Source organism: Schistocerca gregaria, chromosome X (genome assembly GCF_023897955.1).
Source record: "Schistocerca gregaria isolate iqSchGreg1 chromosome X, iqSchGreg1.2, whole genome shotgun sequence".
In the NCBI taxonomy this organism is placed as follows: Eukaryota; Metazoa; Arthropoda; class Insecta; order Orthoptera; family Acrididae; genus Schistocerca; species Schistocerca gregaria.
Genome location: NC_064931.1, coordinates 794,189,073 through 794,209,890, shown reverse-complemented (window position 1 = coordinate 794,209,890; position 20,818 = coordinate 794,189,073). Strand labels below are relative to the sequence as shown.

Here is a 20,818-nt window from a genome sequence, read left to right as displayed (position 1 = left end):
TCTATAGAACATGTAACTAACTAGCATTCCCATCTTGCAGTTCTGCTGCCTCCCTCCCAGTGCTAGTTGCCTTTATCCAAGTCATACTCCTGCCTCCTTCTCCCTCTACCCATGCCATTGGACACTATCCCCACCCCAACTGAAACTGCACACCACCACCTTACAGGAGGGGGGGGGGGGGGGGAGAGAGAGAGAGAGAGAGAGAGAGAGAGAGAGAGAGAGAGAGAGAGAGAGAGAGAGAGAGAGAGAGAGTGTGTGTGTGTGTGTGTGTGTGTGTGTGTGTGTGTGTGTGTGTGTGTGTGTAAGCAAAGCTAGAAGAGTTTTCATATCTCATTTGTGTGTGTCTCTTGACAACTCAAATGCCCCTGCTGTTTCATGAGTTGTTTCCATTACTCCTAAAAACATTTACAAAATATTTTTTCTCTTTCATAGTGAATGGATGGTATAAAGTGCAACCTTAAAATACAAGCATGACTTTACTCCTGGTATGCATTCGTCAAGCTTGCATAATCGAGTAGGTTTGTCGTATACTAAAACTAAAGGTCAGTGCTTTTCTTTAACTAAATACCTACATGCAGTCTGTTTTTCCTGCTCACAATGATATCTACCAGCAGGACAGTACAATGTGTTACACACCGTGCAATGTATGTACATGGTTCAAAAAGCACGAGGATGAAGTTACTGTACTCTCCTGGCCACCAAACTCTGGATATAAACACAATCAAAAATCTGTTGATTCTCAACCAAGAAATGTAGAGTAATTGGCCATGGCACTGACATCAGCATGGCTCCACATCCTTGTTGCTACCTTCCAGAACCTCATTGTTTCTTTTCCTGCATGTCTCACAGTGGTCCGCCCTGCAAAACCTGTTTTTTCAAGCTTTTGACGGGTGGTCACATGAATGTGACTGGACAGCGTTTAACATCAATTCAAGTTCTCCACTAGGAAATTGTTAACTCCATACACCAGCGATATGGAAAGCATAGATTGCTACTCTTCATACAGAGGAGTTGTTGAATCACAGACACGGACAATCAAAAAGACAGCTCAGATTTAAAGCTTTCCTACTAATCATTCTTCTGCAGTAGGAAACAGACACACATTCACAGAAGTACAACTCTCACACATGGACCCTGTCTCAGGGCACTAGAACCTGAGTATGACTGCATCTGATGGAGCAGCAGACTGCTGAAATGAACAGTTGGGATATGGAGGAAGCATGAAATGGGTAGGGGGAGGGATAGCAGGGTATGGGTGGGCGAAAATGCTAGTACTGCCTAACAGAGTGTGCAGGACTTTGTGGGCATGGTACAGAGCTGTTAGATGCACCACCGTATGATGATTGTGCTTGGGGGAGGAGAGAGAAGTAAATAATTAGGAAGGACTTGTAGGTATGTTTGTGTGATAATGGGATAGAATATGTGTAGTGCTGAAGTGGAAGCAGGGAAGGGGGCAGATGGGTGAGAAGGACTAACAGAAGTTTAGGCCAGTGGATTATGGAAACAAAGGATGTGTTGCAGGGAGATTTCCAGTCTGCACAATTCAGAAAAGCTGGTATTAGTAGGAAGAATCCAGATGGCATGGGCCATGAAGTAGCATGAAAGTGAGGTACATCCTGTAGGACAACATATTTAGTGACTGGGTGGTCCAACTGTTTCTTGACCACAGTTTGGTAGTGGCTGTTCATGTGGGCAGACAGCGTGTTAATTGTCATGCTCATGTAGAAAGTGAGACGGTGGTTCCTACTTAGTTTGTAGATCACACGACCTCCCTCACGGGGTAGATGGTGGTAAGAGGATGTATGGGACAGGTCTTGCGTCTAGGTCTATTGCAGGCATATGAGCCATGGGGCTGAAAGCATGGGTGAAGTAGTGTCAGACAGAGATATTGTGTAGGTTTGGTGGCCAACAGAATACCATTGTGGCATGGGTGGGGAGGATAGTCTCCATTTTTATGGTGCAATGACAGGTAGTTGAAGCCCAGGCAGAGAATATGATTCAGTTGCTACAGTGCAGGGTAGTACTGAGAGAAAAGAAGTGCTCCTTTGTGGCCAGACAGTGGGTATGTGGAAGGGGGAGGTGACTGGAGAAAATGCAAGGGAAATCTGTTTCTGGAGAAGATTGTCAGTGTAATTTCAGTTTGTGAATACCATCAGACCCCAGTGTATTTGGAGAGGGACTGCTCATCTCTACAAATACAAAGACCACGGGTGGCTAGACTTTATGGAAAAGCCTCTCAATACAGAATGGGTGGTAGCTGTCAAAAGTGGAGGTATTGCTGGTGGTTGGTAGGTTTGAGGTGAGCAGCAGTACTGTTCTAGACATACTTAAGGTGGAGGTCAACATTGAGGAAGATGGCTTGTTGGGTTGAGGAGGACTGGATGAAGTGAATGGGAGAGAAGTTATTGAGGTTCTGGAACAATATGGATTGAGTGTCCTCATCCTCAGTTCAGATCATAGAGATGTCAACATTGAATCTGAACCAGGGGAGGGATTTGGGATTCTGGGTGGTTAGGAAGGATTCCACTTGATAGCCCATGAATGGGTTGGCATAAAATGGTGTCATGTTGGTGCCCATTGTACAATGGATTTGTTTGTAGGTGATGCCTTCAAAGGGGGAAGTAATTGTGGGTAAGGAATTAGCTGGTCATGGTGACCAGGAAGGAGGTTGTAGGTTTGAAGTTAGTCAGGCATTGGGAAAAGTAGTGTTCAGTAGCAGCAAGTTGAGGTTGTTAGAGTAAAGGGAGGTGGCATCGATAGTGATTAGAAGGGCACTGAGTGATAAAGGAGTAGGAAATGTAGATAGTCAGTGGAGGAGATAGTTGCTATCTTCTGTATAAGGGGAAAGGTCACAGGGTAGTAGGCTGAAGGTGTTCATCCATAAGAGTAGAGATCCCCCTGTGGGGCACAGTAACCAGTCACAGTGGGGCATCTTGGGTGGTTGGGTTTATGAACTTTTGGAAGCATGTAGAAGGTAGGAGTGTGGGGAGTGTTGGGGGTGAGTGGGGCAGTAGAGGGAGGGGGGAGGGGAGGGAATGAGAGAGAGAGGGAGGGGGAGATGTTCTGGGATGGACCTCAGGATTTGAAGAGTGACTGGTGAGCCATTTGGATTTGTGGAATGGGGTCACTGTGGGAGGGCTTGTAAGTGGATGTATCTGACAGCTAATGGAGTCCCTCCCAAAGTAATATCTGTGGTTCATAACCACAGCGATGGAGTCTCTGTCGGAAGGTAGGGTTGTAAGGTCAGTGTCTGTTTTTAGGTAGAGGATTGCAGTTCTTTCTGCAGATATAAGGTTGGTCTCCATGTTGAGGGATTTGGGGAATGATGGTGAGGCAAGGTTTGAGGTCAGGAAATTCTGAAAAGTTAACAGGGGCTGATTTGCGGACAGTGAGGATGGATCATGGTTTGGTGGAGGCATAAACTGACAAGGGAACATTACTGAATATAAATAAATGATCTTTGAAACTTGTCATCTATATGGGGGGGGGGGGGGGGGGTCAAAATAATGCAGTGCGTATTTTTTTTATTTTTTCCCAGTTTCACTATTAAGGGCTAAAACGTGGTCTGCAAGGTAGTTTGACACACTAAGTTTAGAGAGACTATCTTAGAAACAATGATATATATAAAAAAATTTCATATAGAAACTGAAATGTAATTAACATTAAAAACTGTATAATCAACTACTGTAATAATTTGAAATTTTGCATAATACCCCACCACCTTTAATTATTTCTGAAAAATGAAAATCTTTGTTGCAACATGAATTAAAGAAGCTTTCACACCATATCCATACATGCATAATAAAACAGGTTTCTGAGGTACCATTTTTGGAAAGTGAGCTGTGTACAACATGCTGGTGCATTATTTGCAACATACCTAACTAAACCATCTCAAAATTTATCATTTTAATTATTTAATATATGTATTTTTGTTTTATGTTCTAAGTTGTTATTTTACATAAATATTTTTTGTTTTTTAGTTTACAGTTTCGTACGCTTGTATTTTGTTAATTGAAAATAATAAGTTACTCATTATTATGAAACAGAATCATTGCAACAATGGTAATCTGTAAAGAAATGGTGAAAACTTGTTTTTTTTTTTTACACAATACATATAAAATCAACAAAATATCTTCATGTAACACCTGACAGACAACACAGTATAAAATAAAATTCAGCAGGATTTCAAATGGTGGCGGGTGATCCTCCAGATATCCTGATTTGTATCAGGCATATTTCAGTATATTGGAAAATATTGACGAAGAAAGTTGGTTGTATACTAGTGACTGCAGCTTGATTATATTGTTTCTCAAGTGGGGATTGAAATCGTAATCATTCAGCAGAAGTAGATCAGAGAATTTTATTGCCAAGTTCTTCCAACATTGAAAACTGTATACGTCCAACGGCTGTACCATCATGTTGTTCCTTTTGGAATCGCCAGATGATCAAGGTCCATATTCTCAGGTACGATCATGTCAAAAGATATTTGGTAGATGTTTTCTGTCCCCATCCAGGAGAAAAATCTGTATTATTCTTAGATTCTTCGGGTGGTCACTGTGAAAGAACTGTTGTGAGTTTTTTCATGAGGACAAGGAACTTGTTCATATGGTGACCCGAAAAGGCTCATCAGGACAGGTACAGCAGTTAGACATGTATGGCATTCAATGTTGGAAGAACTTCATGAGAAGATTTTCTTATCTAGTTCTGCTGAATGATTATGATCTCAATCTTTACTTCAGAAATTAATATAATCAAGCTGCAGCCACTAGTACATAATCAGTGTCTCTTCGTCAATGTTTTCCAATGTACTGAAAGATGCCTGAAACAAATCAGGATATTTAAAGGATCACCCACGAAAATTTGCGAATTCTACTACATTTTGTTTTATATTGTGTTGCCTGTTGTTTGTATTATGGGAAGAAATTTTGTTCATGTTATGTGTGTGGTGTAAAAAATTGCAATGTTTTAAGCATTTGTTTACAGAGCTTCATTATGGTAATGATTTTGTGGCATAATAATAAGTTACGTATTATTTTCAGTGAACAAAGTACACATTGTGAAACCAAACCTAAAAATAAAAAAGAAATATGAATGTCAAATAACAATTCAGAAAAAATAAGTAAAATAAATAATTAGATTGATGATGAACTTGAGATAATTCAGTTAGGTGTGTTGAAAATAATTCTTCAGCACATTGTACACTGATCAGCCAGAACATTATGACCACTGACCTGCTATCGATATAAACCCACCCAGGCAATAGCAGTGTCACCTGGCAAGGAATCACGGCTATTCAGACACATGCACCATGCATGTAGTATCAGTGAGCATGCTGTACATGTGTATCTACATCTACATCTACATCCATACTCCGCAAGCCACCTGACGGTGTGTGGCGGAGGGTACCCTGAGTACCTCTATCGGTTCTCCCTTCTATTCCAGTCTCGTATTGTACGTGGAAAGAAGGATTGTCGGTATGCTTCTGTGTGGGCTCTAATCTCTCTGATTTTATCCTCATGGTCTCTTCGCGAGATATACGTAGGAGGGAGCAATATACTGCTTGACTCTTCGGTGAAGGTATGTTCTCGAATGGGGAAGGTACATGATCTATCTGAGTTTGACCGAGGTCAGATTATGATGCATTTCAGAAACTGCACAAATTGTTAGGTGCTCGAGGAGTGGTGTGGTGAGTGTCCTCAACACATGGTGAAACCACATCCAGATGTTGCGGGTTGGGCAGCTACCCATCATTACAGATGTTGGGCGTTGTAGCATGAACAGACTGGTAAAACAGGACAGTCAGTGAACTGTTGTGGAACTAACATCAAACTTCAAAGCTGGACAGAGTACAGGTGTGTCTGAAGACACAGTGCACCAAACACACCTAACAATGGGCCTCCACAGCTAACGATCAATGCATGTGCCAGTTTTAAAACAATGGCATCAGCAACTTAGACTGAAATGGGTACTTGACCATCAGCACTGGATATTGGCACAGTGGCAGAGCATTGCGTGGTCTGGTGAAGCTTGATACCTTTTTCATCATGGTGATGGGACAACACAAATCCATTGTCTTCCAGGAGAACAGCTCCTTGACACCTGTACTTCGGGGCAGTGACAAGCTGGCAGCGGCTCCATTGTGTTCTGGGGAACATTCGTGTAACCATCCATGTGTCCAGTGGCGCTCATGCAAGACACCTTGACAACCAAGGAATGTTGTACACTGATTGCAGATCACATACATGCCTTCATGACAATCATATTTCCTGGTGGCAGTGGCATGTTTCAACAAAGCCAGGAGTGTGCTGAAGTGTTCAAGGAACACAGTGGTGAGTTCCAGTTGACATGCTGACCCCGCAACTCACCTGGTGTGAACCTGATCAGACATATCTGGGATGTGATTGAATGTGGCGTGAGAAGAGCTTAGCGCCCCCCCCCCCCCCCCCCCTCCCGAATTTACAGGAATTAGTAGGCTTGTGCTCCCGAATTTACAGGAATTAGTAGGCTTGTGTTTGTAGATGTGGTGCCAACTCCCTCCAGCGACCTACGAAGACCTCATTGCTTCCATTCCATGACATGTCACTGCTGTTATCTGTGCAAAAGGTGGACGTACAAGCTATTAGACAAGTGGTCATAATGTTCTGGCTGATCAGTAAATATAGCTTAATTGCCAAAACTGTTTTTTAAAAAATCAGCCTTCAGCCTTATTGCACATGAATGGCTGTGGCATGAAAGCTTCTTTAATTTATGTTGTAACAAAAGGTTTCATATTTTGGAACTAATTAAAAGTGGTGAGGTATTTTGCTAATTATTACAATAGTTGATTATACACTTCACAAGGCTGTTTATTTACAACTGGGAATGTTTCCTTGTGAGTCAGACAGGGTCCAATGTTGAATCCAATTAAGTCTGGTTGGTAGGACTGGTGGTGGAAAAATGTTTCCACTCCTGGGGTCAGGAGAAGGGGATAAGGTTTTTAACTAGACCAGCAGGACTGAATTTGAAAGTAGGGGAGAAGTAAGGCCTTTGGAAAGGAAATATACTTCTGTGGGACTCATGCTTTTGAAGGACAGGTTCATTATTGTGTTGTATTTTTCTTTGTTTAGGTTCTAGGTTCTGTGTGGTGGTGGAATTGAGATTACGAGGGTGTGGTAAATGTAGTAGAACTGCAGGGCGGGGCTTGGCAGCCTTGAGGGGAGGTTTGAGGAAACTTTCTGTGGAGGTAGTAGATAATGGTAGTCCAAAGTGGGAGCATTAAGTGAACAGACTGGAGGGTTTTTTGAGGTGGCAGTGTGCATGCTGCACTAGTTCCGGAAGGGCAAGGGTTTCAATCTGAGAAATAGAATGCGGGAATTTGGAATTGCAAAGCATGTTAATTTTACAGATGTAGAGGAGGAGCTGCAAGGAGATTTGGACCTGATGTATAGTTTTGCAGGACTAGGTTAGTGGGGGCTATGGATTGATGGAATACGACTGGGTATAGGCCATTGCGGGGGTATATAAAAAGACGATAATAGTGGGGTGCAGGTTGGTTGGTGGATATGTGTGAAGATAGGGGGCAGCAGGTGTAATTGGATTAAGTGAGGTCAGTATGTACATGCTTGAATAAGGGACAAGAGATGAAGGGATGGTTAGGTATGGGGAGCAACAAAATTCAAGTGACACAGAAAGCCACAGAAAAACATACAAAAATAACTGAGAGGGAAGTGAGGTAGTGTGAACAGTTTCAAGGTACAGGAATAATTAAATAATTGGGAAGAATGTGTGACACAAGGTGCCACGTCTACATTTGGCACGGCCATGGAGATGTGTGTTCTGCGCAGGTGTGATAGTTGATACTGGATGGCTCGGAAGTCGAGGCATGTGTAGTTCAGAAGGCAACAATAAAACATAGGAAAGAACAGAAAGAAACTGGTGGACACGGAGTAAAGTAAAGTAGTTAGAGAATAGTGATAAAGGAAACAGTACAGGGTTATGAGACGGAAGGAAAGCCCTTGGAAAAAATCACACACTCATTCTTTCAAGTTTTTGACATAATTTTACAATAAACATTGATATGGCAAGTCTGTAAATTTTGCACTCTGAATGTTCTCAGTCCAGTTACTACAAACACTGTGCATTAGACACTAGTAAACACTCTGAATGTACAAGTTTGATGTAAGCCTGGCAGAGCAATGACACAATGACTCTATGGAGCTCTAACTTTACTTCAGGTGGAACACAAGGAGGAACTACCACACTTGTCCTTGAGGTTATATTTCATAACTGCTGCATGATTGTGGCACCTCACAATTCCTGCGAGGCATGGCACAAGCCTCATCCGAATTGGTGGCACCTGTGATGCTTCCTGGACATGTAGGATCTTTGCGGTGGTAGACTGCTGTGTGACATTATCAATGATAAAATTGTTTGCCTAATCAGTACTTTTGTGATTTCATGTTCTGTTGCCCCTCAAATGACAAATGACACTTTTAATTCCCAAATACACAATTTCCTTTGCCTGTGACAATACCATTCCATTTTCTCTTATTGTCGGCAAATTTTACTCTCTATTTCATTACTAAAATACAGTCATGCCATTTTAGTACTTAAATTATCAAGTGTTGAGCACACAATCCTAATTTGGCAGTGACATGAGCACTCACTGGAGCAGCATTAGTGGACAGTCTAGTGGTATAATTGATATATATCTGTACCTGAAGAGTGTCCCAGCACCAACTTCATGAAGAATGAGCTTCTTTGTGCTAAGTTCCGGTAGCCAGAGCAGTGAATACTGGGGGCAGCACCACCATTTGTGACCAAATACTGCTCAATGATTTGTGGAAAACAACTTGAAAAGGACATGGGGTTCCCATTCATCCCAGTTTTTTCAGAACAGTTCCAGTTTTTTAACAAAATTTCCCCAAATAACCTTTGGGGACAGTGAAATTTTCCAGATTTTCATCTTTTTTAGCATGACTATTTTCTTCTTTCAAAACTAATCACCTATCCCGATACAATTCTTTGTTCATCTAAAGTTTTGGAACATTGACATTACAGTTCATTTACACAAAAGCTAAACTGTATCGGTTGACAAGTTCGATATAATATACTGAATCTCTCGGAAACTCGTTGGTACTGTGACGTAAAAAATTGGGTGTGTTCTAACTTGAAGGATCTGAAAGAAACACAGCTTAATTAAGTGATTATAGTCTTCCAGCCACATGGACTGTGTAGTGATTACATTTTACCGGCCAGGTAAAGACATCATAATGAATGTGTTGGAGTTGGTGAACTATCGTGTCAAAAATGCCGAGCATTTGCCTTCATATGGTTGGAAAAGTTTGGTCTTGAGAGAAAAGGGTGTAGCAATTATAATTGACAATTTGAATACCAATTATCAAGGAAAGAAAAGGGAAATAGAAACAATCTTTTTTATTTTAAGTTGCAAGAAAAAAGTGAAAATAATTTAATAAGGGGAGGATGTTGTGTTGATACTTTGCACAATGCTGTCCATAGTGGTGTAGGTGGCTTGCCTGTTGGTATACAGCTCTTAATTGGAAAATATACCAACAATTCTATATTTATGCTGCACAGATTGAAAAAAAAAAAAAAAAAAAAAAAACTAAAGCCATTCTGTGAGTTTGCTGAAGTAGAATGCAGGAATCTCCTTTGTCACCTTTCCGTTCCTTTCCAAGTCAGTTAATACTTTTCTGCAGCAGTGTTGTATGCATTGAAAAAGAAAGTGTAACTGTAATTGAAGTTGCAGACAAAATAAATACATTGGCCAGCAAATTAGAAGCCAGAAAACCTGAAAGATTTTTCACATCTACAGTAAAATAATAGTTACAGAGTTTCTAAGCAATGGCCTAGTGACACTTGATCAGTATAACAGTATCACCAGAACTGTCTATTATACCTGCATAGGACATATTCATGAATTTCGTGAATCATCTGCTGTGGCTGAGCGGTTCTAGGAGCTTCAGCCCAGAACTGCGCTGCTGCTACGGTTGCAGGTTCGAATCCTACCTCAGGCATGGATGTGTGTGATGTCCTTAGGTTGGTTAGGTTTAACTAGTTCTAAGTCTAGGGTACTGATGACCTCAGATGTTAAGGCCCACTGTGCGGGATTAGCCGAGCCATCTAAGGTGCTGCAGTCATGGACTGTGCAGCTGGTCCTGGCAGAGGTTAGAGTCCTCCCTTGGGCGCGCGCGCATGTGTGTGTGTGTGTGTGTGTGTGTGTGTGTGTGTGTGTGTGTGTGTGTGTTAAGGACAATTTAGGTTAAGTAGTGTGTAAACTTAGGGACTGATGACCTTAGCAGTTAAGTCCCATAGTGCTTAGAGCCATTCGAACCATTTCGTGAATCATCTCTGGAGTCTCTTTAGCCAGTAAAGTTGATTACCCTGAATAAAACCATTAGCTTAGGTTATAATTTTGTAAAATGAGTGTCATGAACTTCAGTGTGGATGAGGGAGAATACTTGGATGAGTACTGCTGTGGAGGTGAAGACAAACTGCTGGACTGGAATATCAAATTGTACGTTAGTTTCTGTGAAAAAGCCAGTAAATTTTTACTCGTTTTCAAATTGAGCGAATGTGTCAAAAAATTGAGTGGGAGCACGTGAATAAAGATGACAGTGAGAGAAGGAAAGGAACTGTGAATCACAGAGTTTATTAGCGAAGCATGTAGCTTGATATCTAAACAAACAATAATCATCTTAGAGTACATTGATGAGAGAAAACATTATGACCACCTGTTTCATAGCAGTTGGTTCACATTTTTAACAACACAGCAGGGATTTTGCGTGGAATGGCTTCACTAAGTCGTGGTAGATTTCTATACGTGTGTGGCACCTAATGTATATGCACATGTACACAGTTCCCTGATATTATTGACTGTTGGTTTGTTGACCCATAGCTGGTGGTTAATAGCACACTAGATGTGTTCCCTCAAGTTCAGATCAGGAAAAATTGGTGATGGCTTGTCAGCTCAGAGCTTGAGCTCGATACCACCAAAGGTGTGTTCTATTAACTTCAGGTCAGGTGAATTGGATATCATTGTGTGATCGCTTTCGTGCTCCTCAAACCACTGAGGTGCTATTCTGGCCATGTGATGTGGACAGTTATCATGCTGGAAGATGCCATCACCAGCTGGGAAGGCATCGAGCATGAAGTAATACTGGTGGTGCCCAATAATGTTCATATAGTCAATAGCTATCAAGGTGCATATGATAACTATCGCAAGCTCCATGGAAATGCACCTGAAAGTCCCTCGTAGCACGGTACTGGCCCTTTCGGTCTTCGTCTCTGGCATATGATGCATGTTTCGAGTAAATGTTCGCCTGGATGGTAGTGTATCCTAACATGATCATTGACCTGGTGTAACCAGAAACATGATCATTTGATCAGATGACACAGTTTCATTGATTCATGGGTCAATCTTGATCTGATGCCCACCACAATCATACTTGAAGATATCATTGAGTCAACGTGGGAACAGGCCTACCTGACTGCTACAGAGACCAATGTTCAACAGTTTGTACTGAACACTGTGCACCAAAACATTTGTGCCTGTGCCAGCATTATACTCTGTCATCAAACCTACTGTAGACCACAGTCTTAGTTAGCATTGACACGCATCACATCTTAATTAACATCTGGTTTTCTGCATGTAATTTCATTGTCCATCAACCACTCTCTGTAGACAGCTGTGACAGTAGAAAACAAACAGTTGAAAGTTTTGCTGTTTCTGAGATACATGGTTCCCATGAGTCAGGCCATAAGAATCTGCCCTTTTGTCAAAGTTGCTCATGTCAATGAATTTCCTGATTTGTCCCCTGTACCACCACTAGCAAGGTTCCCCATTCATCTCTGCTCCACTTATTTACTTTTCTTACCCTATAATGTGCCCACAATGTGAGCAGATGGCGTTTAGTCTTGCAGTGGACAGCAGTCAGTGTTTTGGCACATCAGTGTTTGTATTCTGTTTACACCTGTGTGTAGTACACTGAAAATCCGAATCTCAGCTAAAAATAGAAAAAAGCTTATTGTGGATAAAAAATATTTCAGATAGAGAAGACAGCGTAAGCTTAATACTGTTCTGCTAGTTTCATTCATGAGTGGAAATATTTTATTTGCTGTAATGTACTCAGTACGAGCTGTCATAATACTTTTTTTTAAAATATAATTTGATGCTGATAATGTTCCTACAGATAAATGTACAACCTGTTTCAGTTATTAAAATTTTCATTGTTTTCTGTTTTAAACATTTGCAAGTCAACAGTGTAGTTACGGAACACAGCATCATGTCACAAGCCTACCAGTATGTAGGCTATGTGTTAAATCCAGTGAAAGTAAAAGTAGTGGAATTTTCTTGGCTAACTACTATACAGAAACTCAACTTCCTAGCCCTACAAAATTTGTGAGCCTTGAAATTCAGCTTGTATTTGAAGCCTTGAAGTTCAGTGTGTATTTGAAGTCAGCCAGCCATCCTAGGACAATTTGTAACTACTAAGACAGCACACTGCCAAATTACATTTCTCCAGTGAAAGGGAAAAAAATGAATGTTTGAAATTTAGCTGGTGGTAAGGTTTGATGAACTGCACTAACAACTATTTTGTTAAACAACTTGTCATATCTGTAAATATGCCATCAGAGGAATGGTGTAATTTACAGGGAGACTATGGGATGGTTATTTTGTTGTTTCACATGTATAAAACAATTATCAGCTCTGAAGTTGGTTTGAACACTGCAGTGTTTTACGAGGACAGTTCAGAGATGGTATTCTCAAGCGTCCACGTGACCTGAGGGCCATTTCTCACAGCCAGTTTACGAGGCTGTGCAGTCTAACATAGAATCTGAGCATTGTTGCAGCTTTATATTTTTCACATTCTTTCTGAGCGTTAATGACCCACACTGCACAATTTAACATAAATGTGTTGATGTAGAAACAGCTGTACTTCAGCTGTTTTATACCTGGTTAATAGGATACACTACCAGTTTCTAAATAAGTAATCAAACTTTCTGAAATTTTAATCTGCCTCCTAATTTTCATTATATATTTTAATGTGAAAGTTGACAGTGTGAATCTGAATGTTCCTATTTTAAGACAGTTGAAGGATAAATGAAGGTATATTTTAATATGTGCTGTCATTCCTCTGTAATTTTTGAAGTGTAGTGGAGGTTACTAGAGTGCTCACTGGTGCTGCCAAAAACTCATAACAGTTGCTCTTAAACCTGTGGAAATAAAATGGATATTACCTTAATATACACACACGTTACCGAAATATCGTGATATTAGTGACTGATAAAATAAAATAATATACATTTTGCCAACTTTTGCGGAGAAGGGGCAGGTATCTCATTTTGAAGATAGAACATTCATCGTATGTAATTAGTTTATAAGGGGAGAAACTATGCTGCTTATTTTGATTGAAATATTACACAGGAGAATGAAATGTGAATTTGAAGTAAGGATAAAAATCAATTTTGCATAAGGTTGGTGTTATGTAACTTCAGGTTTTTGTTGAATTTGTGTTTATTCTAGTTAAATATACCAAATTAAAGTTGGAGATAAGCATAATAATATACTAAAAATATTTCTGAACTAATCATCAGAATCATTGTTGTTCTTACTTATACTCAGAGAACTGTAGAATAGGTTTTAAACTTTCATATAAATTCTGTAAAAAAACAAATACATTTTCTGATTTAGTTCCAGAAAAAGTGTGGACTTTGGAGAACCTAGATGACATTGAATGTAAAAATTTAAATGTTGACATGGAGAAACAGGATGAAGGAGAGAAGTGGTGGGAATACTCACCTTTAACAACACTGAATCTGAGTCATAATTGCATTGTGGGAATTCCTCCTGATATATCAAACTTGGATGCCTTGACCATATTGAAAGTAAATATATTAATCCATGTGTGTTTTTGTGTGATTTTTGTTCATTTTTGTTTGATTTCATCTCTTTTCTTGTATATGGATTTCTAGTTACTTATATTTTGGATTCTAGTTACTTATTTGCCACAAGTATAGTTTATTCTTTTCAAAAACATTTCATCCCTATCATATGGAAACTAATGTATTTCATTACATCATTATGTATGAGTAGACCTACTAGGGGTACTGCTTTGATGTGAACTGTCCCAATTTGATCATGTTGTTCTTGCATCCCCTGCCTTTCTTTCATTTTGGCCCAGTTGTTTGGTCACATATTAAAAATGTCAAATATACCAGCAGTAAATATAGTGCACTTGGTAAAATAACCTGTAAATGTGAACATTTTAGGTTAGGCTTTATTGCGACATTTTTTGATATTGAATGAAATAAATGTTTACTGGTAGCAGTCAGTGTTTAATTTATTTCCACAATGTGTTTCAAAGGTTTAAACCTCCATCAGATGGATTTTTATGTATTAATGTGATATGTGCGGTGTGTTAAGACTTTAGGTAACCTGTGGTACTGTCTGGAGTGGTCACAGGTCTCTGTCGTAATACATCACCTATATGCTGTCACATATTATAAATGAATGTGGTGTGTCTATTTATAATGTGTAACAGTGTATATGTGATGTATTACTACAGAGAAATGAGCCTGTGACCACTGGAGACAAGTCCACAGGTTTACCCAAAACCATAACACAACATACATGAGTTCCTCAATTGCCAGATGCTGCTGCTGCTGATGATAAAAATTCGTGCAAACAAGCTGATCAGCTCTACTAAGTGTACCGATATCTCATCAAAGGGAGATGCTTGTAATTGCAAGGAAACTATGAAAGACATCTCAACTTTGTGTTTAGCAGAAGCACATGCTAAAAGCGTGATAAACCGTTGTTCACTAGGAGAAAAATGACTACAGAAAAAGGTGAGACTATTTGGTGACAGTTGTGCACACAATGTATCACTGTCATTGATAAACAGTGTAAACAACAGTGTTTGTGTTTCTTTCCGTGTAAAACGTGGAGTTAATTTGGACAGTTTAAACAAAGAATGCTCTGGTCTCACAAGAAATGATTGTTTTTTACTTATAGGTGCTGCTAATGATGTCTATAGAAATGAAGCTAGTGCCAGTATCAAAATATGTTCACAGTACTGCAGCTCCTGCACTTTACCAATTTTATTTCAATGATGCTACCACTAAGATATGACCTACGAGACTGGTCATGCATAAACAAAGAACTCAGACTAACTAATTTGAAATTGTTAGACATTAGCTTTTATGCCAGAAACTGTTTCACATGGCACAGTATGTATCTCAACAAATATGGCAGCAGGATTGTAGATTCTGACATAAGCACAGCTCTCGACAAGATTTCTCTCATTAACAAAAGTGGAAATAAATCTGTTATTGCCCTGGATTCTCCTACACAGGGAAACTAGAGATGATAAATTCCCATGGAACTTGGTCTGAAAGCAACAAAATAACATGGAAATGCGATGTAGAAATACAGCCTCCCTCCCCGCCCTTGCTCCGCAGACTTGGTTATCATTATATAGTATCATCAATAAATAACAAACAGTTAGAAGCTGAAGTCTACCTGTAAGGCAGCAGTATCAACATTGATGTTTTTTCAGCGCATGCAATAAGGGCACGGCCAATTTCCTTCCGCATCCTTCCCTAATCCGAACTTGTTCTGTGTCTCTAATGACCTCGTTGTCGACGAGATGTTAAACGGTAATCTCCTCGTCCTCCTCAGCGCATGCAACAAAACTGACCACCTAAATATCAAGGAACATTTTGAGCATTGTGCTGTAGAAATCAAGCAGTCTAACATAATAGTAGTTTGTATTTACCGTTCTCATCATGGCAACATATGACAGTTTCTGAATGGGCTAGCAAGTGTAATGTATTTTTACAAATAGAGAGGTAAAGAGTTCATATTGTGTTGTGATTTTAACATAAATTTTGGTAACATTTCATGTACAGTGAGTGGTGTCCTTAACCTTCTAGCAACTTTTAGTATCCAAAACATAGTAAAGGATCCAACTAGAATAACTTGTGTAAGTCAAGCAGTTGTATAGATGCAATATTCCTGGACCCAAAATTTCTCCCATTTATTAATCTCCTGGACTGATCCAGTCCACCTACAGAAGACAGACCAAAAGCCATAGAATATCGACATTTTCAAAAAGTTACTTCAGTCTGTCCTGGGAATTCATTTACAAGAAAGATAACATAGCTAGGAAAACTTCACTATTCATTAACATACTGGGTCGTCACTTCAGTATGACTTTTCCAGTAAAACAAATCAAAGTACAACATAGAGCCAGAAAAACTAATAACAGGCTGGTCATAAAGGGTATAAGAATGTCGCATAAGACCAAGAGGTCACTCTGTGCGCAAGGTATAAAAACAGATGATCCAAATTTCCATAGTTATTTTGAACTGTGCAAGAATATCCTTCATAAACTAACAGATAAAGCTTATATAAATGATTCTAGTAACAAATGTAAAGCCATGTGGGGTATTGCCGGAAAAAACTTTACAAACTGATGACAAACAGAAAACAGAAGAATCTCTCCAATATAATAGAACAAATAAAACACCAAACATACTTCTGATACATCCAATAAACACTTTCCTGGAATTATTTGCAGTCTTTCAATTGGTTGCTCTCCCAAAAAACAAACTCCTTCCCTCCAAAGTGTAAAAGCTCTGACAGATCACGTTTTTTAATACCTGCAACTTTGAAGAAGGTTCTTCTAATTATTAGGAGCAGGAAAAATTCCCTCTCATATGGCCTTGATGGTTTATCTAGCTATGTAATAAAGCAGGTTGCTGATGAAGTAGTACAACCACTTTGCAACATAATAAACTGCTCCATGGGTACTGGAATTTTCTCTCAGGCATTGAAAACCTCCAGAATATTTCCATTACATAAGAAGTGGGCAAGCATTTGGTCAACAACTACTGACATATATCCATCCTCCAAGCAGTGTCCCAAATAACAGAAAAAATGTATATACTCAAGTAATGCCCTTCTCTTGAAAATAACTCCCCACTAACAGCACAACTGTTTGGCTTTCACAAAAATAAATCCATCAATGAGGCTATTTTCATTTACTGACCAGGTAATAAATGCATTTAATGAAAAATAACATGCTTCTGGGCATTTCATTGATCTGACGAAGGCATTTGATCTAGTCAGTCACACACCACTCCTGTGTAATCTGGATGCTGACAGTATAAGAGGCATGTGTAATGAATGGTTTCAGTCATATCAATCAATCAAAGGGCAGCTGGTAGAAATAATGACACAATGGAAAAGCATGCTATTCAGATGTAATACCAATCACATCAGGAGTCCCACAGGGCTCGACCTTCCACCACCTCCTCTTCTTTCTCTTTATTAATGACCTCCCAGAATGTATACCCTCAACACCTGTGTTATTTGCTGATGATACAAACCTTCTATCTTGTAATATTTATTGACAGCAGATGAGAGCCAACTTCGTTGACAGCTGTGGAAGCTCTATGAAAACAATCTCTTACATAATATGGAAAAAAGCTCATGATATTCTGTCCATCAAAGGACCATGCAGCACATAGAATCATTAATCATACACAAGAAACTTCTCATACACATAAATAAGACTACCTGGGGCTCTGAATAGACAACACAGTAAAGTGGAATATCAATGAAGATAAACCGAGTAGCCTCTTCTATGCCTGTAGAGTTCTTTGTGAAAGGTGTGACTTGACTACCATTAAAACAGTGTACTGTGCACTAGTTAACCCAGTCATCTCATATGGTATTCATTTCTGTGGGACAGTACATAAGCAAATATTTTTTATGTAAAAACAAATTGTCAAGATCATGATTCAAGTACCACCACATACATCTAACAAGCAAATCTTTAAGGAACTGGGAATATTATCTGCCCCATGCATATACATCTTAGAGACTGTTTCATTTGTAAACAAGGATCTCCATCTCATTAAAACATGGAATGGCTTGCATGATCATCACGCCTGTAATGATGATAACATTTCATGATGAATCGGAGACTGAGTAAATGACAAAACGATGTGAGACACATGGGCAGCACACTGTATAATAAATTACCTTGCCCAATCAAAAATAGTAAAAACTGTTTCAGGAAGAATGTTACCAACGTAATGCTCTAGCATCATTTTTATACTGTTGCCAAATTTATGGAGACTAACTTACATCACCTGGATCTTTAATTCTGTGCAAAATGTATTAACAATGAGTGTGAAGATGATTAAATAATAATAATAATAATAATAATAATAATAATAATAATAATAATAATAATAATTCTCAGGTTGTCTTTGTATTTGAAAATAGAGATTGCTGATTAGAAACTTATTGTAATGTAAATGTGTGTGTGTTGTGTCCTTCAAAATGCATATATATTTAGAAATCTGTGTTGCAAAAAGGCTTGTGCTCATTCAGTTGTGTATTGCTATAATTTTTATATCATATCATCAACATGATTTCATGGATAAGTAGGTAAATAAACGTTAATACAAATAAATCTACCTGATGATAGGGTTTTAAACCTTTGAAATGCATTGTGGAGATAAGTTAAACAGTGACTAGTAATAGTGAACTTGTTATTTCATTCAATACAGTAACTTCTCTGTCGCACTCACTGCTGTCAACTTATATATTTTGCATCTAGATCTAAGTACTTTTGATGTTGACCTTTTGTTTTCTTCCAAAATTCATAGCATGAATTTGTGTGTTTTATTTTTTCACTCATTATTTTATTCACCATATATGTAATATCTTGTAGCTAATGAGGTCTAGATGTTTTGTTCTATGTTCTAGATATTTTATATGAATTACAACTCTAGAGCTTGCACTAGCCATGTCATCATTGGACATCTCCTATTGTAATTGAGATGAAATTCAGTGTCAGAATTAGCAATTTTGTGTATTGTCCATTAAATTAATTTTCACCTTAAAACGACAAAAAGAAACAGTGTGTTTACAATTGAATTAACCAAAGGACTAACTGTTCCTGAAGAAAACCTAAATAAAGAAATAAATATGGTCCTGTTCGCTAAGTGAAATGTTGTTTTTGTAAGTTTCAGTATCCCAATGTTGGTTTCAAACCTTAGAAGCCACTCTGAATGTGCAAAACATGAAGCATGCCTGGTAGTAGTGGCAGGAGTTTTAATAAACATTTTGTCATATTTAAGAAATAGTGGTTTAAGTGGCAAATTTTAATAACGGCTACAGCAGAAACTTTGGTATTTCTTTGCTATTTATAATCTTTGCTGTGGTTGTTCACCTAAACTAATTTTTTAGCTCTTTGAAACATAATTGTGGACAAGGACATTAATTTCATAATATGGCTCGATGAAACACAGGTTAAAGCTGGGGAAGCTGTCAATAAATGCTGGACGGACGATATTCCAAGCAGTAATGGTTATTATCCGACAGGAAGAAGAGCTAGATTGTGATCCATGCAGGTTCTTTCAGTGGTTTTGATCCTGATGCACTTTCAGTTTTTCAGCCCTAAAAGACAGGTGATTATCATGAAGACATGGACCACACATGATTTCTTGAGTGGTCCAGGAACCTTTTAAAACAGTTTTCTGTCCCTACAACAATTTTAACCGACAATGCTCCATATCATTCAGTGATACTGAACAAAGCCTCAGCCACAAATAACAGTAAATAAGTTATGGTCTACAGTATTATGCAGTTGTTTATTTGCTGTCATTGTGGTACTAACTCAAAAATAAATCCTTATATACACTGTTATTTCTCAGTAGCATACATTTACGAGACAGAATGGAAATATGTTTCATCTTCTGTGTGTATATAGGCTTCTGTTGATGTCACTATTGCAGTTTGGCCAACTTAACTTCACAGAACATCAACTGTTAAGTGCAATGTTTTGTTGGTCCAGGTAGGTGTTAAACATCCCATAATCTTCCACTTTTTTTTCACTACAAACTGATTAAAAGTTTAAAATTTATGTCACAAGCTGTAACAAACTCACACCCAAGTGCCACAGATTTAATTTTTTTTCCCTATAGGTAGAATCTAATTATACAAACATATTTACATTTTTCTAGAGTTACTGAAATAACAGTAGTTCAGTCACATTATGATTAAAGCTTCACAATTTGTGCTAGACGCATTGTGGAGGAATATAATTTGATCCATTACAATATACATCTTTTATAATTTTGTATCTGTCTAGCACTTGATAACAGAAACCCATACTTTTCAGCACAATTTTTGTGGTGTTTCCCATCACTGAAAAGCTCACTTTCTTTTAAAGACAGTAGCGATATTGCTAGTAAGGAAATGTTATTGCAAAATTTGAGAGATATAGCTTTGAACCATAATTATTCTGAGGCATTTGAATCAGACAATGTATTTTAACCAACTCTTGGAGAGGAGAAAAAGCAGCCTCACTCTGTCACCGAATTAGATTCTTTCCAGACTGATGAAAGGATAGAAAGAAGGATCCTTTACTGTATGATTATATGATAGTGGAACAAACACTGGTAGCAGTTACTTCTGTAAAATATCTGTGAGTATGCGTGCGGAACGATTTGAAGTGAAATGATCATATAAAATTAATTGTTGGTAAGGCGGATGCCATGTTGAGATTCATTGGGAGAGTCCTTAGAAAATGTAGTCCATCAACAAAGGAGGTGGCTTACAAAATACTCGTTCGACCTATACTTGAGTATTGCTCATCAGTCTTGGATCCGTACCAGGTCGAGTTGACAGAGGAGATAGAGAAGATCCAAAGAAGAGCGGCGCATTTCGTCACAGGGTTATTTGGTAAGCGTGATAGCGTTACGGAGATGTTTAACAAACTCAAGTGGCAGACTCTGC

The 20,818-nt window shown here is 38.8% G+C and overlaps 1 protein-coding gene across 3 annotated transcripts in view; it reads left to right on the top strand.

The window, feature by feature from the left end:
- The window catches only part of LOC126299467 (leucine-rich repeat-containing protein 40-like), a 222,958-nt gene that overhangs the window by 25,020 nt on the left and 177,120 nt on the right, over window positions 1-20,818 (top strand). For 2 of the 3 annotated variants that reach the window (XM_049991387.1, XM_049991389.1), the window contains exon 2: window positions 13,694-13,887. The exons of the other annotated variant lie outside the window; for it this stretch is intronic. In XM_049991387.1, the coding sequence (XP_049847344.1) occupies window positions 13,694-13,887 (194 nt within the window). The remainder of the gene's footprint in view (window positions 1-13,693; window positions 13,888-20,818) is intronic. 3 annotated transcript variants of the gene reach the window in all.